Consider the following 18,963-nt stretch of genomic DNA (forward strand, 5'->3'; position numbering starts at 1 on the left):
GGCATTTTAAGTTTGAAGAGCCCGGACCTGCCAGCAGCTCTGCTCGCTGTCTGTGCATACTGTTCGGACTGGACTGAGCCGTGTCCCCCCACCCGTCAATTTCGGTGGAGGGTGAGTATGAAAAGCCAGACTGTCTTCTAAAGAGGTGTTTATCAACTTCTCTGTTTTGTTTCGTCGAGGACTCCTCTCTCCTGCCGGTTAAGTACCGCCTCGCAGCGACGTGCTCAGGTTAACGTTAGCTCTGCCACGAACTTTCCAAAACACATTGCTGGTGTGCAGTTAGAAGTGTTTGAATAGCTGCCTCACATTGCTCTTATAGTTATATCTCAGTGTGTGCTCAAGCCTGAGGAGACTTCCAGGAAGGATTACAGGTATGTTATGACACAGTAAAAATCGTCAGATCATGTTTTTATAATGTTCCTGCAGTGTAACTTTAGTTCTGTGTTTTGTTTGGAGGCATTAGCATAAACCCTGCGCTTCCTATTCGAAGTTAAGTGATGTGTTCAAGGAAATATCAGTCATCAATGTCGTTGCAATCTGTGACATTCAAGGATGTGATGCATTGTTTGGTGTCGTAACGCTGTCATACACCCAACAGCCGTCATTGCGTTAGTCAGTGCAGTTTCCTTCCTTTGTCATTAACCTCATTCTCACAATGATAGTAAACACTAGAGGAAACTGCACTTTGATGCATTTGAAAACCCTGATTTGCACCTATTTGCTAAGCCTTTCAGATAACTATCCTATAAAGAGAGCAACATTCAATACTACACTAGATCCAGGCTTTTTCCCCCTCTTAAGTCTCTTCCTATGTGACATATCAAGTGACGGCACATCCAAGCCAGCTGGTTTTGCTCTTTCACCTTACTTTGGACTTGGCAAATTGGTCGACAGAGTCTTGCTGAGTGCAGTTCTCCTGCTCTCTTTCCACAGCAGTGACCTAACCCAGGGCAGTCCCTTTGCAAACACAGAGAAGTGAGCATTTGGGGCTGTTGTGTGCAAAACCACCTGTGAAAACAAAGTGATGAAAAAGTGTGATAAAGCTGGAATCGCTGGAGGACCGACTGTTACTGTACACATCATGTTTCCTGTTATGATGTGGTGGAAATGGTTACATTAATGTCAGTGCAAGCTAGATTATTCAAGTTGACATAAAATAGTTTGGAATCAGAGTCATGTTTATCTGTGCCAAACTGCCATGGCTATGCAAATACTTGCAGACTGCTTGGACGTGTACGAGCCTTGTTTGATTTGCTTTGAAAGATGGTGATTGTACTCTTTGTGAGGTGCAGCTTATGTTTCTTCAGTCTGCATGTTCCTATGATTTTTACTGGGTCTGGCTCATGAAACTGTCACCAAGCTGCAAATGCATATGTTTATGATGAAAATAATGTAAATTGGATGAGAAAATTTATCTTAAAGTTCATTACATTAGTTGCTATCTTGCCAAAAAAAAAAAGCTATGGTTTCATTCAGTTTAGTGCTATTCTGTCATTTCAAGAGTAGCTGTTACTTTTTCTCAAATGATGAACACAATGCAGCTCATTGAAGCTTCATATCCAAGGGCTATGGTATTTGAGGCTTGCCAGACTGTAATTTTCCCACTGTAAGGCATTTTGGTTGCCTGTGTCAAAACAGGCTTCCCAGGATCTTCCTGAGCCAGCTGGTGTTGAGCAAGACAAAAAAAGAAAAACCGATACATGCCTTGATAAGACATAGTTTCTGTGTGTCAGGCACAGAGCAGGACAGCACATGTTAAAATGACTGTTCAGTCCTTACTAGCAGAACATGCTGGTTTGTGTTGTTTTTTTTTGTTAGAATATTGCAGAAAGTTGGAGGACAATGCACAGCTGCTACTGCGTAATATCCAGCGTTTGCAGAGAGCTGAACAGCAGGAGCAGAAAACGGGGAGTGGCTCTCCTCGTGTCTTTTTTTTCTGTCCCACCTACATCATTTTACTGCACTTTACCTGCCTTTTCTTTGGACCGTGTAAAGACCCCAAACAAAGAGACAGACGCTCCATTGTTGTCGAGCAGAAGTGAGCGTTATGTGGTTGTGGTCGGTATTATCATTCACCTGAACGCCTCGTGTCTGTCTGATGGTGGTGTTGCGTTGCCCCTGCAGGGATCTTGTTACTCAATTCTGGTGAAAAGGCCTTTTGGAAGGTGGAGGAGCGTGCCGTGGATGAGGGCTCTTGCTGCAGAGACTTGTCTTCTTTTGTACTGTAACATCAACTTTTTTTTTTTCTTTTTCCTTCAGCACACATTGTCAGGAGTGCAATCAAGTTTCAATTCCTGGATCACTAACACCACAAGAAAACAATAGCAAGGTGTGCAAGGCTCTGAATCACAGCCCAGTCCCCTCAAATGATCAAATCAAAAGCTGTGGGGCCAAAGTGTTTCCTCGGTACGTGGTGGCTGTGTATTTTTTTTGGCTGCTGTTCCTTTTCCCTTTATACGACAGATGAGTTAAAGAGCTCTCATTAGGCCTTTATTCTGTATATTGTGCTACAATTTTGCCAGCATGCTGTCAAAATGCTAAAAGATTTCTTGGTGCACTGAGTGCATGTACCTCCCAAAGAGTGTTGTAAGCTCTAGAGTAATTGAAGGGATGTTTAAAAAAATAAAAAAAACCCTCTTGTTAAATTAGAATTGAAAGTTAGATTTATTTGGGCAATTAAGGACTTTAACAAGGCTTTAAAGGAGGAAGGCCCAAAATAAGTACACCCAGATTGCCTCATTTTCGATTGAAATTAGGAGCTAACTACTTTTAAGTCTCTTTTGGATCACCGAAATGATAGATAGAAGGGAATGTTTCCCTGCATTATTTTGTTGGTGAATATCTTTAGTGAGTTGTTATTAAAGCTCCTCCTCTTATGCATTTCTACACCTGGAAAGAATGAGTGAAAGAGCAAAAGAGGCCTCTTAGGCCTGTTTGTTCTATTCTGTGATTATGTTTATGATTGCACTGCGTTTATAATCATATGCAGAAGGTTTGAAAATTGGAACCCCACTGACTAGATTTTTAGGGACTGATGCAGATTTTTAGTGAGCAAAAAACTGCAGATGTTGACATCAGCTGATATTCTTCATATACGACTACAGGGATTCTGTACCACTGTGGATGACTGACTGGAAACCACTGACCACTACAGAAGTCCCTGTTACGATGGACCTTTTGCTAGCTAAACCCTAACAATACTCTTTACCACACAAACACAGAAAACCACCTAAACCTATCCAGCCAAAACAATCAAAATTCAAACATGATGCAACTGAAATAACACTCACAAAACCTCTCATTTAGTAATTTGGATTTTAACATTAACATTCCCGTGGTGCTCTGTGATTGCCAACGCAGAACTGCCCGGAATCCAAGCCACTGCCTCGTCTGGTCGCTACAGAATTAAACACAGCAGACAAGCAGCAGTCTTCCTTCTCACAAAACTGTAAAACCCTCCACCTGGTGGAACATCCAGGTACTACAGCAAATCCATGATATGTTTTCTCGCATGCATGGCCAATATCTTATGCCTTATTGATCATTATGTTTTTAATCAATTGCATTTTTAACAGTGATTCATTGATTTTCTATTAACCTATATCAAACCAAACTAGCTACTTACTGTGAAGACACCACACCACTGTCTGCTCAGCTGTGATGCGTACTCTGCTGCATGTGCTGCACACAGTGCTGGAAGTAGTGTAGACGGAGTCAGAGCCACTCTGCTGAACCAAATATGTGAACTTTCTAAATTACCACAAGTATCATTTTCTGTATTACACACTGGGAAAAGCTGGGATTTCATATGTTAAAATGTTTTCACAGTATATCTGTGATGGGCCGATATTGGCTGATAATATTGACCGATGGATATATCGGTTGGGGTCTACAAAGAATTAGGGCTGCAACTCTATTAATCATGTTGTGTTGTTGATTAATCTCTCAGTTATTTTCAGAACTACACAGCTGGTTGTTTGGTTTACACAGTTTTATAAAAGGGTAAAAATTGTCCAGTAGTACTTTCCAAGTAAAAGATGACAACCTTAAATGTCTTGTTTTGCTCACAACTCAACAATTTTGAGTTTAGCGCTATAGAGCAATAAAACGATGAGACAATATTTAAATTTAAGAAAAAGGAATTAGAGATTTTAGACTTTTTTCTTTCCAAAAATACAAAATTAGAACAATAAGCGGTTGAAAAGGCTGCTAATTAATGTATTAGTTGACAATCAAGTAATTAAATGTTGAAGTTTGATGAAGAACTATCAATCAAATATACCACTGTTGCTCTTTTGTAAAAGTTGAACATAATACATGCTAATAAGACAGTGTTTATTTAACACAGTAGGTACTGTTTCATCTGGTCAACAAGACGTAAGAATTATGAGTATTTCTCAGTCTTGATCTGTACAGTACTTGTCTGTGTTACTCAATGGTTAAATAACATACAGTAAAGCAGCTGAACTGTAAAAGTTGGCTGCAGAAAATCAGGCACAAGATCCATCCACTCAAGCAGATCCCTCCCCTCTTTTTGGTCTGACCTGTCCTCCCTTCCTCACTTCTCATCGGGGTTTGATGTCAGCTGCACAGCCAAGAAGTTATGCATTACAAATATTTAGATAAAGCAGAAGGGATGTGACAGTGTTTGTGATAGAAACTCCACAGGGAAGAGTGCTAGGGGTTACCCTCAGGCTAATCCCCACTAAGACATATTTATAAACCGAGCTAGCAGTTAAGAGTGGAATGCTTCCAGCTTCAACACTGAGATGCTAACTGTATTTGGTCAGCAGCTCCACCACCAAGGCCCACTTCAGTGACACCTATTAGCCGTTTTAATATTTGCATGGCACATAAACATATGGTTATGCTTCAGACTTTCATTTGATTTGCACACACGCGTAATAGTTTCCATGCGTAGGGGCAACACAAAGCCTTTCTCCATACCGCATTTGACTTTGTTTTAGCTCTGTGCCAGAACACAATTTCATCTGACACCATCATCAACTGAAAACAAAGCCTTCGAACGAAATGTCAGAGTGTTTTGAATCTGCGTTAAAAAACAAGTGAGTTTAGAGCCAACATTTTCTGTTCCTGTCAAACAGGGTTTTACTGCCTTTATGCACATGTGAGTGACAGATGCTGCCATGAGACACCCATGAATAAAACATGCACAATCTAATGTGTCATTGGTAAACCATATGTACGGGTTGTGTTTAAAGACAGCAGCACTTCAGTCAATGCAAACTGAAAAAGGGGATTTAATGGCTGCATTGTATTTATCTTAATGGCACGAGTTTACAAAGCAAATCCAAATGCTCTGTTTCATCTTAAACTTGACAGTGTTAGTGCCATTACTTGAACCCAGCATATAAGCTAGCTGATGTTATTTGCTGATCTTGCACCATTAACAGATATATCATCATTGGAATATATGCAGTTTGATATACTGCTGTTATGAAAACTGCCTTTTACAGCCCTCTATTGGGGGCTATTTACAATTTGTGGTATCAATTAGTTTGTGTTGCCAAGCAGCTCAAACTCTATTGTTTACAGCAGTGGCAGCACATGTAGCAGAGTATATATTGCAGCTGAGCAGAAGGTGGTGCAGAGTCGAGCTTTGTTTTTATGCTAAGTTGCGGAATAGTTTGTGAAATATGTTGTTTGAAAGTGCAAAAAAAACAACCCAATCAATTTGTTTTTTCTAGATAACTTTAACATGTATATAGACAATATCTGCCGATGTGTCAATACCAGAATTTCCTTCTTCCCAAGATTAGTATCGGCCCCAAAAGTCCAGTGTGGATCTGAAGATGAATGTGCATGAATTCTGCATATTGTATTACAGCTTCAAAATCAGTAACGTTGCTCTCATAGTGTCATTAAAAAGCCAAGTTCCTAATACATTGAGGAATAAGTTGTGTGTTCAAGTTTGCTTCCATGTGAATATCTCTCAGTGTAAATGTTTAGTTTATTTTTCATTATAAATTAGAATATCATTAGCCTCCTGCAACGTCAACCACAAAACATAATTGCTGCAAGCTTCACACAATTAACATTTAAACTAGAATAACATTTTGTGAAATATTTGTTTGATCTACCACGTTGTACTTCCGTGACTACATGCGTTATTTGTCACTTTTAAGAGGTTAGATCATCTGGCATTAAAGGGTTAATAGCCCTACTGTTAATACTCCATCTCTCAGCCATAACCCATCCCCCTGCAAGATAGGAGACCCCTTAACCCCTCCACCCCCTGCTCGGTAGCATTCCAGCTAGCCAGATGGTGTCTGCTCCACACAGCGGACACCACAGAGCTGAGAGGGAGAAACCCCACCAGCAGGATACTTCGGATGAGACATTCCACCCACTGATCTCCCCCCTCGCCTTAAGTTGCCTCTTCTCTCTCAGTCCAGTCTTGTCTGTGTCTCACAGGCCGCCATTCTGGGGATGAAGTCCATGCTGATAAGTTGTTGGCAAGTGGAAAAATGTCACGATGGCTTCAAGGGGGCAACAGCTCTGCAGTGAACTGTCAGACAGAATGAGAGTAGAAATCACAGATTTCAGTATCCGACAAAGACTAATTGTAGAAATAGTCAATGTCATGACTTGAGCAATCACAATATATATATATACAAGTTGGGATTCAAGCACTGATAGTTACTAGTAGTTATTATCATCTGTGTCATAATCATTCCCCACCTGTAACACATTTACTTTTACTGAAAAGTAACATGACATCATGCATTTTCTAACCACTGTAGTTCTTGTCTAACCTCATTTGTTTGTCAAGCTTTCCCTTTGCTGGCATTTTTTTTAAAAAGGGGATTTTATAGCCATATTTGTCAGTGCGTATTTAATTGAATGTGTTGTCAGGAACTCCTCAAGTAAATAGTGGAAGTGCGCACGGAAGAGAAAAGATAAATTAAACCTAACAGCAGTTCTCAGAGTAACCGGCCGAGTTCAGGTTTCTGTGCTGGTTGGCACAGCTTTGATCCAGTCCTAGTCAATTTGCACACTTTCCATCAAAAATTGGCAAAACCTAAGCACTGGAGGTGTTGCTGGAGTGCAGTAGTTGTTTCTGTATGTCAGCATGCAACAGGCGTAGAGTTTGAAATGAGGGTGAGCGCTCCAACTGCAGCTACTACAGTACATATGCCTGATAAAAATCTGCGTGGGTGTTTGCTTCTGGCCTACATGAAGTGAGTCTTTGAGTGGAGTCCAACTTTACGTGTTATGCATGTGTGCGTGCATGCAATCATGTGATCCCCTGGCTAGATAAAACACCCTAAACCCCACCCTTCCTACTCACCACTCCAGCTTCCATGATTGCAGCCTTGCTGGAGAGCTAGTGTATGTGTTTCTTTTGGCCTTTTTCCAGATTCTCTTATTGTGTGTCAGTGTGTTTGTGAGTGCATTTGTTCGTTTGCTTTCCCATACGTCACATTTAATGGCTCCTCTGAATGCAGCGATTGGAAAGCCGGAAGACTTGGACAAAGAGCTAGCCTGTAAATAGAAGAAAACACACACATGCTGTCCTGTGTTTAAGGCTGAAGCTTTAGTGAGTTTGAATGGCACAAGCTGTTGTCGTCTTTGACGAAGATTTCGAGGAGAGGGAAGCAGCACACTTTCTTTGTCTTGCTGGTGACCAAGGTAGCTCCATCTCAAGCTGGTCAGTTCATTTATACAGTGACAGTTACGATGGCAAAGCAGAGCGCAGGCATGAGTACCCAGGGGGGTGTTATGTCAACTGCCTCTTGGGTGACTGGCTACAGTCAGTAGGACTTCTGGTAAAAGGGATTTGAGGGAGTTTGTGTCTTTGTGTGACAGAGAGGGGAGAGAGGGAGGGAGAGGGAGAGATGGATTAGTCTCAAGCCCCGTTTCTGCCCCATCCTCCTCCTCTTCTACAGCTGCAGATCTTGTCCCCCCCCCCCAATATCACCAGACTGAGGCCTCTTGGCACCCTGGAAACACATGCCCCACAAAGCCATCACATCCACCCCCACAAAAGCCCATTCTCTCCAGCTTTCTTTCCCTACTTCTTTCCTCTTTCCCCCTGCTCTGACCTCTTCACTTTTCCTTATTCTGCTGATGTATGGACCCTTTCTTCTCCTCTTTTCATCCTCCCCTTTTTGTTTGTATCCTCCGTACTCTTCTTCCACATTCAGCTGCTTTTCCTTCCTCTCTCTGAAACCCCCCCCCCCCCCCCCCCCACACACACACACACACACACACCCCCCGTCCGGCTTTTCCTTTGCAGCTCAAAGTCAGGGGGAGAGTTGAGTCATGTCAGTGAAGTGCCTGTGTCTTGTTAGACAAACACACCCTCTTGTCAGAATCGTCCTTTGAAGCTCTATATTAGCAGAGGCTCATTTTAAACAAGATAAAGCATTGCAGACCTCTGTGATTGCAATTATAACTTCATTCTCCAGTTGTTGCAGGCAAGGTACTTAAACCGCTTTAAGTGCAGAGAGATTCCTTTTTAATGAGAAACACATTTGCCACTCAGTATGTGGTTGATTGTATGAGGGTGGCTTAAAAAAAGTGTGACACACCCTGCATCTGTCCCCTTCTTCACCCGTTTTGTGATGCATTTGTTTGGGTGAACAAATTCACGAGAGGCCAGTTTAGGGACTCAAGCCTATCTGCTTTCAATAGTTGGTCATGTGACCTGATTGCTGTCATACACCCATGCAGAGAAACATGCAACATCCTGTATACTGAACAAATCACAGGACAAGTGACTTTTTACACCTCCAGGCAATATTCTGTTTGATTTGTCAACTGTAGCATGGTGTGCCACTTTTTCTAGATGCATATCGAACAGGGTAAAGGTAAGATTTGATATTCCTTTAACACTAAAGAAGAATTTAATTATTGCTCTCCTCAAACTGGAATACAGACAGTAACATTTAGGTATTTAGAGAGTCATCTAATTCCCCAAACTTCAAAGCAAGGAAGCAGTACTTTAGTAATTCCCTCAGACATCCTGTGCATTGAGATCGTCGCTTGCCTCTCCACCGAAGAGTGAGTGGGATACTTCCATCTTTTGTTTTGCCCCTTTATGGTTCCAGCTGAAAATCCTTCTCAGAAATTGACCGCCAGTCTGTTTTTGCACTGGCACCTGGTTTTCTCGGCGGAGCAAACTTTCCGCTCTCCACCCTCAGGAAGAAAGTGTGTCGGCAGCTGCCTCCATCGTAAACTGCCTCCTCTCTCTTTTTGTACAGTAGAAAAGTGATGTCTAAATGTCTCTCTGATGCTTGTGGTGACTTTATGTGGATTCCCGAAGGTTTACAGTGGCAAAATGCTGTCAACATAAAAACAACATTTACCTAGTGTAGTATCTATTTTAAGTGTGAGTGCAACTTTGCAGAAGTGTGTATTTTAAACCTAATAACTGTCAAAATGCTGGCAGTTTCAGGTGTACATTTCTGTGGTGTTAAGTAACGGTTTCAATGAAAAGATAGAGATAGAAGACTCGTGGGAATTCCAGTGAAGCTGAACAGACGCAATGCTAAAAAATGGGCATGTTTGTATCTGCCTTTGGTTGCTGTAGTGCTGTGACTTCCATCAGTAATCAGATGACTTATAGAGAGATGTGGGTTTTGTGGTTAAAGACTGACTGTATGTCACAATAGCCTAATTGTTTGCTAAACAGCGCTTGCATGCAGTTTTCTTGATTTCACACTGTCAGTTTGTCACTTTGCGTCTTCAAACGTCAGGTTGGCTGTTTCTCACGTTATAAGAAAGGCCCTGATAATTTGATACAGCCAAAATCCCCCTGCCTTCCCCATGTAAATCCACTGTTTATGAGCAGGGTGTCGGCTGCATTCCTGCTCTGTCCTCTTGTGTGGACATGTGATTTCTGAATGAATACACAGTCTGGTGGGCTACAGGTCAGCGTTTGCCTTTGAGGCGACTTATTGTCTGGCCCTTATCTTAGAAACATTCACAGTTAACATTTATGTGTCCTTTCTATGGATCTCTGAGGCAGGTATTCATTTCCCATAGAGCACCTGCTTCCCATTGCTTGCTTATAATGACATCAGGCTGTGAGTAACAGTGACATAAACAAAATTTGACTAGACTGTCTTCAGGTGCTTAAGTTGACTCAGCTTATCAAAAATGACCAGTCTGTGACACACTACCTGTTCACTTGTATTCTTGTTTTATTATGAATAGTGTTCGATGACATCCAGTTTCACACAAAGGCTGTTGATTGTGAAGGGGTAATTGAGTTTATGCAGTGGAGCTTTAGGGGTACATCTGACCAAAATGGATTCATGGGCAATTACTAAAAAGAGCAGAAACTCTCCTCACATGTTTGAAGTCATCTTGGTTGTTGTAACTTCTGCATTTGTAGTATATTGCAGATGTTAGGCCTTAAACGGGGGTTATGTAATCTAAAGTAACCAGTTGTAATGATTGGATGTCTTAACAGGGAAGTAAATATTTAAAAATTGTGACTTTCACGTGGTGCTATTAGAGAAAACAATGTCACTTAATCCCAAACTGTTTTGAGTGCAAAGGAGCTGCCATTCTGTTTTCTTACTGCCTTTAGCCATCCCATCTCTCGAGAGTGCACTGGAGCTCTACCAGGTTTGAGAAATATTTCCCATTTAATCGAGCTTTTATGAAGAAGGATGTGGGCCATGGTTAGGAAGTGACACACTTGGCCTTTGTTGAGACAGATCTTCCTCTTGTAGCCAGTGACAACTCCCGATGGGCAGAGAAAGGTCAGAGAGCACTACAGTGGCTGGAAGCTGAGAATTCAGTTTGTTTACATGCCCTAGAGGAGCAGATATAATATCGCACATGAATTAGCAGGTAGGACTGGTATGACTACATATTGAGCCAGACAGACGCACTGTCGCAAGTGACACGAAGGCCAATTATGTTCTCAGATGTTTTTCACTGTCTTATTAAAAGAAAAAAACTCGATTGTGGTAATAAATGCTATCCTGGAGGCCTTTTGGAGAGTCAGACTGAACCGTTAGCTAGTTAGCTTCCTCCAAAACCGTCTATCACCTTGCTGTGTTATTCCTGATAGTATTTATTCAGAGTGTTAGTGTTTTTTTGACCTGTGCTTCAGAAGAAATAACCATAAATAGGTAAAGACACCATGCAGTGCTTTGGTGGTTTAAGTCACCTAGCAAAACAAATATTCTGGGTGAGTCCATGTTTTGCTGATAGGAGTGATGATTTTTAATCTATGACTCACAACTGTGTTTTCAGTCCCTTTTGTTGCTTAAAATAACACAGCCAGCTTCCAAACAAAGCAGCCTCGATGTTCTCGGTCTCCATGGACAAGCTTTAGTGTGCTGTGTAGCACTCCTTTTATAGGTAGTGACCTAGGTGAATTATGTAAGTGTGTGCATAGTCCTGAAATCAACATCCAAACTCAGGGTCCTTTTGCCTTCATAAGGCAATTCACAGGCTGAAGTAACATTCAGTCATTTCCAACCCAAAAGGAAAGTGGAGTTGAAGATATCTTCAGTAGCTTTTTGTCAAGGAGCCTCCCATTGCTCTGCTGCCTGAATTTTACATGTTCTGGCAATTTTAGGATGTTTTTTTCACAGACTGTACCACCAAACTAGACCTTATTTTGAGATGCTGAACTGTAACCTTCAAGGGTAATTGAAATGTAATACAACTCCCCTAACATCCTTTTCCTATTGAGCTGTGGAGCTCTTAGAGCTTCAGGCTTGGTTTTAGTGGATTCAGTGCTACCAATTGATTAGATCTGCATATTTAATAGGCCATTTGCTTTCCATATTGTGCAGTAAACTCCATTTAAAAAGCTTTAGCCTCATCTGAGCCTGAGTACATACATAGGATCTGTTCTTGTTTCTGTTCTGGCTAACTGTAGTCGGCTATATATGCCTGTTAGTGGACTAAGTGGAATAGAAGTGAACTGTGCTGGTTTGTTAATGCATCAAACAGATGGTGGATATCTTTCTACATAATATACAGCACACATTTCCTAGATTGTAGGTGTCTTGGACATCTCCAGGCTTATAAGAATGAGCAGACAGCGCGTAATTGTCCACTAGAGTCACAGTTTATGTTGAAACTGCATTTTAAATGTACACAAGGGAGGCACTGTGGTATCTCGGTGTTTAACCAAGCACTGTTATGTTAGGTGGAGGTGGGACGGGAGAGGACAAGGTGAAGACGGACACACACATACTCGCTTGCACTTACACACAGGCACATATTCCTTGACATATATATACACCGATTTCCTGTGTAATATTTCAAAGCTGTATTTTTTTTAAGGAGACCAAGAGTCCTGATTCTGGGTTGGTATTCATAAACCAGCAGGTGGTCAGAGGCCATAAGGGCTGCGCTCGAAATTTGTTCAAGCTTGTCATCATTACAGAATAGGCTCTTGGAGTCAGTTCATTTATTCCACCTCGTGACCTGACTCGCCTCTATTTTCCATCTTGCCATGACCATTCATTCTCTTCCTACTAACATTGTCCAGACACAGCACTCTCAATTATATTTTCCCTTATCCCTATCAATTTAGGGATCCTATACACTAAATGAACTCATGCTCTATAACTAGAAGGAGACCAAGGGACTACCCATGCCTCTCCTTAGCACGAATATGGCTCAGTTTATTCATCTCCCTTTTTCTCTTATCCTTGACTGCCCCAGAGCATCACAGGCAGGCATACTTGTGCTGTGAGAAATGTCTGTGGAAAAGCCCCTGTGCTTGGTGTGGAGCCACCAGAAACAGCGCACACATAATGATTATTGCTGTTGTCAGCTGGCGATGCATTTAAGTGACTGCAGTTTTCAAGGCACTCCAAGCCACGTGTGGTTTCCTGCGCTGTGAAATTCTTAATGGAACAAACTCAGTTCAAGTCAAACTTCTTATTTTCAGCTTCATAACGGCAGCTGACGAGGTACTGAAAAATCGCAGGAGATCAAACGGTGCAGCTTTTCTTGTGCTAAAAGATGTGGTTCGGATAGATGTTAAACAGATTATCCTTACCACAGACACAGATACCTGAAACCTGTCCTGACATGAAGTGTGTGAGAGGTCACAGTCACCGTGCATAGATTGCAAGTCTATCACAGAGGTAATATATGTAGACTGAAAAACAAGTTCGCTTACAGGCAGTTTAGATTTACTCATGCATTCTCTTTAGTCATGAGGAGGGGGGTAGTTTCTGAGAGATGATAGCCTGGGTGCAAAGCCTCAGCTCGGAGGAATGAAAAAAATGGGATAAAGATGTTATTTGATGGGCACTCCTTACATTCTGTGTGAAGTGAGTCGATGGAATAGAGGTTATGTGAGACTCTCACTGCGGTGGTCGGTTGCTTTTGAGCTGGCTGACATCATTTTCATCGGGGGTGGGGAGGGCATGGAGGGGGTGGATAGGGCAGGGCAGGGCAGAGCTTGGAGATCTGCAGCTGAGCCAGTTTCCTATGAAAGCTGGAGAAGTGTACATCCTGGTGTATCCAGTATTATACAACTTCAGAGAACCAGTCATCTGAGACTGCGCTCTGTAGCCATTATGCACTAATGATGTTTTTCTTTCCTGTTTGCAGCACTGGGATGATTTTGATGGAGTGAGACATTGCTGTCTCGGGAGATCTTCAAAAGCAGTTGGGCGCCGTATCATCTGAAGAAAAGACGCAACACTCAAACCGATTCAAAAAGCACAATGGATGGAATAGACACCTTGCAGAGCTCAGCCCCAGAGACCAAGGCTGAGCGAATCGCTCGCTACAAGGCAGAACGAAGGAGGGAACTGGCCGAACGCTACGGCAACACGGAGGAATTCACCTCCAAATACGTCCGAAGAGAGAGGAAAATTGACGACGCATCCGAAACAGCGTCTTCAGCAACCAAGGAGAAAGAAAAATATGAGGATAATGGACCAGAGCAAACATATACCAGGAGAGGCCTCAGGAATAAAGTAGCAGAACCTGTGGAGCATGCTGATGATGAGCCAGTCCAGGAGAAAGAGGCCACTACTCTCCTCAAAACAGACACCATTTCATCCTCAAAGTCAGAGTTTGTCTCCTCCTTGAAGATATCGTCTCATTCCAGGTGAGTTTATTCATATTGTCACAAGCTAAAGACAAATGCACAACTATCCTGACCATTGTTTATGCAAGACTAGTTACAGTGTCGATATAAAATTGACCAGAGACATGAAATACAACGCTGCCAGGTCAGAGAGACCCTGGCTAGTACAAGTGGATCTTCTCAGGAAAACCTTGCAATGTATTTAATTAAATTGAAATTAGATCTTCTTGTGTGTAGCAGCAGATTTACATCCAGACTTGCATGTAATTCTGTTGCAGTTGAATTATGTATTGCTTTTAGAGATATGTCTTAATTTGGAGAACTTGCAGCTTAGGTAGTAAAGACAGCTAGTTGATGACTGTAAAAGGGTTTACTGGCTCTCAGTAACTGAAGAGGAGGCAACAAATTGGCACATTAGTGCTATCTTCTGTTTGAAGTAAACACGACTGCTCGCATTTCCAAAATTGGCCATGTGTGCAAAGCAGTGAACTGCCACATTTATTTTGGTATGTTTTGCTGTGATTACACACAAGCTTCTTGTTTTGGTTCACTGTGCGTTCCTATAGGGGTTCACACATATTTAACAAGTCTGCAAATAATGAACCAGTATTGTCAGCAGGATATTTGGAAGAAGTTTTCTCACTGGCTGCCAGGAATGCACTTCTGAGAACTATACACAGATGGAGTTAAACATGTCCAGTCGTGGGTCTGGGGATGTTTGAGCTGTAATCAAGCTGGGGATTCTGCTGTGTGCACATAGCCGGACTTGTCTGTTCCTGAAACAACTGCCCGAGGGAGTGACGACTGAGAGAGAAGAACTTAAATGGATAGAATAGTGAGATAATGTCAGAGTTTGGGGCTTGCGGGTGCAGACTTATTGAGCTCTGCCAAGCTTTCATGCCATGTGTTTAATGAAGCAAGTTATGTAGATAGCTGTGATTGATTGACTGTTCGATATTATATACCAGTCATTTAATAAAATCTGGAAAACCATGTCTTGTGTAATAAAGTTGAGAAATACAACATGACATGTTTCAGCAAATCTAAGCTAAGCTGCCAAGATCATCTTTCACAGCAAAGCTTTGGCTTGATTATTATTATTGTTTCCTCTTTTTAATGGCCGTGCTAATGTCAAGATGTGATCTCAACATAAAATCTAGTATTATGGTTAGATTTGGAGTAGATTTTTGTTTTCCAGATTATGAAATGTGAAAGAAACTTTGCTTTGTGTGTTGGTTTACCGCATCAGAGAAAGAATATTTGGCAAAACACAGAGCAAAGTCACTCACAAAGTTATGGACTGTGTTTTTAATTACAGAGCACACAGAGACGAGTTGACATGTTGATGTGTTTGTCTTGCATGCCTATCACGTTAACTACTAATCCCGTCAGTTTTGTCGTTACGTTTGCTGCGTGTCACAGTCCAGCTGTGTAGTCTTGTGTACAGGCACACCTATGCACCATACGAAAGAGGTCGCATAGATGGCGTTGTTGTCAGCTAATAACTCATCAGCAGATTTCCATATATACCTGGTTTATTTGTATATTATGTTTATACCAACTTGTAGCTCATGATCGGAGTTTGATGGTGTTTTCCTTGCAGATCTTTCTAAATTCTATATTAACGCAATTTATCAAAAATTCCAGATTGACTTACATTTGCTAAACAGTTAGAGCTTCTCAGATAATCAGTGACCCTTCATGATCAGCATGTCTGAGTGACTGTTACAGAAATAGCATAAAGGAAGCCGGAGCTCAGCTGTCGCAGTGATAATGAAAACTGTCAACAGGTTTATCTCCCGCAGACAGGAATCCTTTGCGTGTAAAGTCACACTTGAAAAGCGACATTCCTGAATACTGCATTTTGACATTTACAATGAACAGTTTAAGCCAAGAAATACAGATTCTGTCATGCCCCACTACTTAACTTTTTATTTGTCCATGTGCATGTGATCTCAGCCTTTTAGTTGCTTTATTCTAATTTAATAGTTAACACAGTGACGTTATGCTTCTTGGTTTGTTAGCTAATGTTATCAGCTGAACAATAGCCCACACATAAGTGCACTGCTGCTTTGTCTGTCTATCAGTCTGCGAGCTAATAAGTAGAGAGACTTGGCAAGTGTGTGTTTATTATAAAGCAGCATTATTGCACAAAATATGACTTACCGAAGATAATCGGAGTAGGAAAGATTTAACATTAGCTGAACACAACTCTCCGAGAAATTTCCTACACATGAGTGGGAGTGTTATTACGTAGTATTTTGGGTCGGATATTCTGGGTGTTCTTAAGCATGTGTAGTAAACACCAGTCATTGTGTTACTGGCTCAGTGGGGTGAGCCAGTCGCCTTGGATTAGAAACAAGACAGAATGGGATTGGGGCTAATTACTGTTGACATGGCTCAACCTTTACAGATTTGAAGAACCTCCAAAATGAATAACTCAGCTTTCTTAAAATTAAGCGCGCAACACGACATTTTTATCCTCGTTTCATCCTCTCGCTCCCTGTTTCATTGTCTCACTTAAGGCTTTGTGTGTATGGCATAATTTAATGGAGAAAGAATGAAGAAGTTTGCTCTAAGTGTTTGATTAATGAAGCAGCTGCCTTGATTTGAATGTGTGTTTAACTTGTTTCTCCTTAACTTCTTTTCCTCACGTTTCATTCTTCTTCTCTGGTTAGTTTTGGCAGCGTAGACCCGATGCATGTCGTGCCTCACCTTTAGCTGACTGTCAAAGTGTGGGCGGGGTAGGTGAAGTGTCACTGAGTCCTGTGTTTGCAAAGGAAGGTTTAAGTGTCTTAGAACCAGATGGAATCAAACAACATCATCAAGATGTTCAAGCACATTTTCACTGAGCCTTAAAGGGTACATAGTTTCATCAGTGTTGCAGCCAGAGATTAGCGCATTTTGCATTGCTTGAATACTGCAACACCTGCATTCGTTATCTACCATCACATTTCTTACCATCTCCAACTACATCATATTCACATGCCTTAAATATCTCGGGCATGCACATTCTGATTTCCACTACATCACAAAGCTGTATGGAGGCGATCCAGCCCAAAACTAACAAAACTTTCCACTACAAGCAAACTCGATTCCAGAATTACTCTTAAAAGTACACTGCAGTAAAAACTACTTTTCAACAATGTTTTAGGGCTCTAACATGACATCACTCCAAGAAAAAGTCAGACAGTAATGAGTCAGATCCACCATTTAAATATGATACTGTAGTTCCCATTTGGAATTTGCCTGTTTGGCAGGATGGTGTCATTTGTCGCTGCAGCCTCGACAAGGTGCTCTGAGATACTTTCACTTCAAGTGATCATGCATTGCGTTTGTCACTGGTTTTGTAATCCATTTCCAATTCACAGTTCTTGCAGAGCACCACATCGCTGGGTCTCTGTCTAAAATACCCCCACTCCAATTCATGACAATAGACAAGAGTCTACACATACGGCAGGAAAACCAGTGGGGCTTATAGAAATGATTTCAAGACCTTAATCACAAACACAATTATACATAATATAGTGTGCAGTGAAATGTATTGTTCACCTGTTCAAGACCGAAACACTAAGAATAATAAGAGTAAAGAATAAAACACACTATAGATACACTCAACAAAAATACAAACGCAACACTTTTGTTTTTGCTCCCATTTTTTGAGATGAACTCAAAGATCTAAAACTTTTTCCACATGCACGCTATCACCATTTCTCTCAAATATTGTTCAAAAATCTGTCTAAATCTGTGATAGTGAGCACTTCTCCTTTGCTGAGATAATCCATCCCACCTCACAGGTGTGCCATATCAAGATGCTGATTAGACACCATGATTAGTGCACAGGTGTGCCTTAGGCTGCCCACAATAAAAGGCCACTCTGAAAGGTGCAGTTTTATCACACAGCACAATGCCACAGATGTGGGAAGATTTGAGGGAGCGTGCAATTGACATGCTGACAGCAGGAATGTCAACCAGAGCTGTTGCTGGTGTATTGAATGTTCATTTCTCTACCATAAGCCGTCTCCAAAGGCGTTTCAGAGAATTTAGCAGTACATCCAACCAGCCTCACAACTGCAGACCACGTGTAACCACACCAGCCCAGGACCTCCACATCCAGCATGTTCACCTCCAAGATCGTCTGAGACCAACCACTGTGTGATAAAACTTCACCTTTCAGAGTGGCCTTTAATTGTGGGCAGTCCAAGGCACACCTGTGCACTAATCATGGTGTCTAATCAGCATCTTGATATGGCACACCTGTGAGGTGGGATGGATTATCTCAGCAAAGGAGAAGTGCTCACTATCACAGATTTAGACAGATTTTGGAACAATATTTGAGAGAAATGGTGATATTGTGTATGTGGAAAAAGTTTTAGATCTTTGAGTTCATCTCATAAAAAATGGGAGCAAAAACAAAAGTGTTGCGTTTATATTTTTGTTGAGTGTAGATAGATAGATAGATATACAAGGTGAAGTGTAAACAGTATAGTGGATAGGATTTACAGGTTGATTGTCTATTTACCCTGGTATTCCAGGTTCAGCAGGCGGACAGCCTGTGGGCAGAAGCTCCTCCTCAACCTCTCCATGTTTGCCTTCAGGCAGCGGCAACGCCGCCCTGACGGCAGCAGAGAGAACAGTCTGTGGCCGGGGTGGGTGGGTTCACTCGCAATCTTCCTGGCCTTTAACCTGCAGCGTTTGTTGTAAACGTCCTGCAGGTTGGGGAGGGTGGTTCTTGCTTATTATAAGGAGTGACTGTACAAGGAAATCCTCTCTATCCACAATTTGGAAATTCTTTCATTTGTACGTGTTTTCCGTCAGTGATGCCAAAACATACTGGGGAGTTCTAAATTCTCCTGAAATCCTGTGCTGTGTACGACCACTATGGTCAGAGCACCTTGATATAATTATTTTTTATA

At 41.7% G+C, this 18,963-nt stretch overlaps 1 protein-coding gene across 2 annotated transcripts in view; it reads left to right on the top strand.

Annotated features, from left to right (window-relative positions):
- svild (supervillin d) overlaps positions 1-18,963 on the top strand; it is a 50,979-nt gene continuing 32,016 nt past the window's right edge. Inside the window, exons 1-2 of one of the 2 annotated variants that reach the window (XM_022213885.2) lie at positions 1-111; positions 13,564-14,068. In XM_022213885.2, coding sequence (XP_022069577.2) covers positions 13,680-14,068 — 389 coding nt within the window. In that variant the 5' untranslated portion in view covers positions 1-111; positions 13,564-13,679. Of the gene's footprint in view, positions 372-13,563; positions 14,069-18,963 lie in introns of both variants that reach the window. The other variant, XM_022213886.2, reaches the window with a different exon arrangement.

The sequence above is a fragment of the Acanthochromis polyacanthus genome, chromosome 19 (genome assembly GCF_021347895.1).
Source record: "Acanthochromis polyacanthus isolate Apoly-LR-REF ecotype Palm Island chromosome 19, KAUST_Apoly_ChrSc, whole genome shotgun sequence".
Taxonomy (NCBI): Eukaryota; Metazoa; Chordata; class Actinopteri; family Pomacentridae; genus Acanthochromis; species Acanthochromis polyacanthus.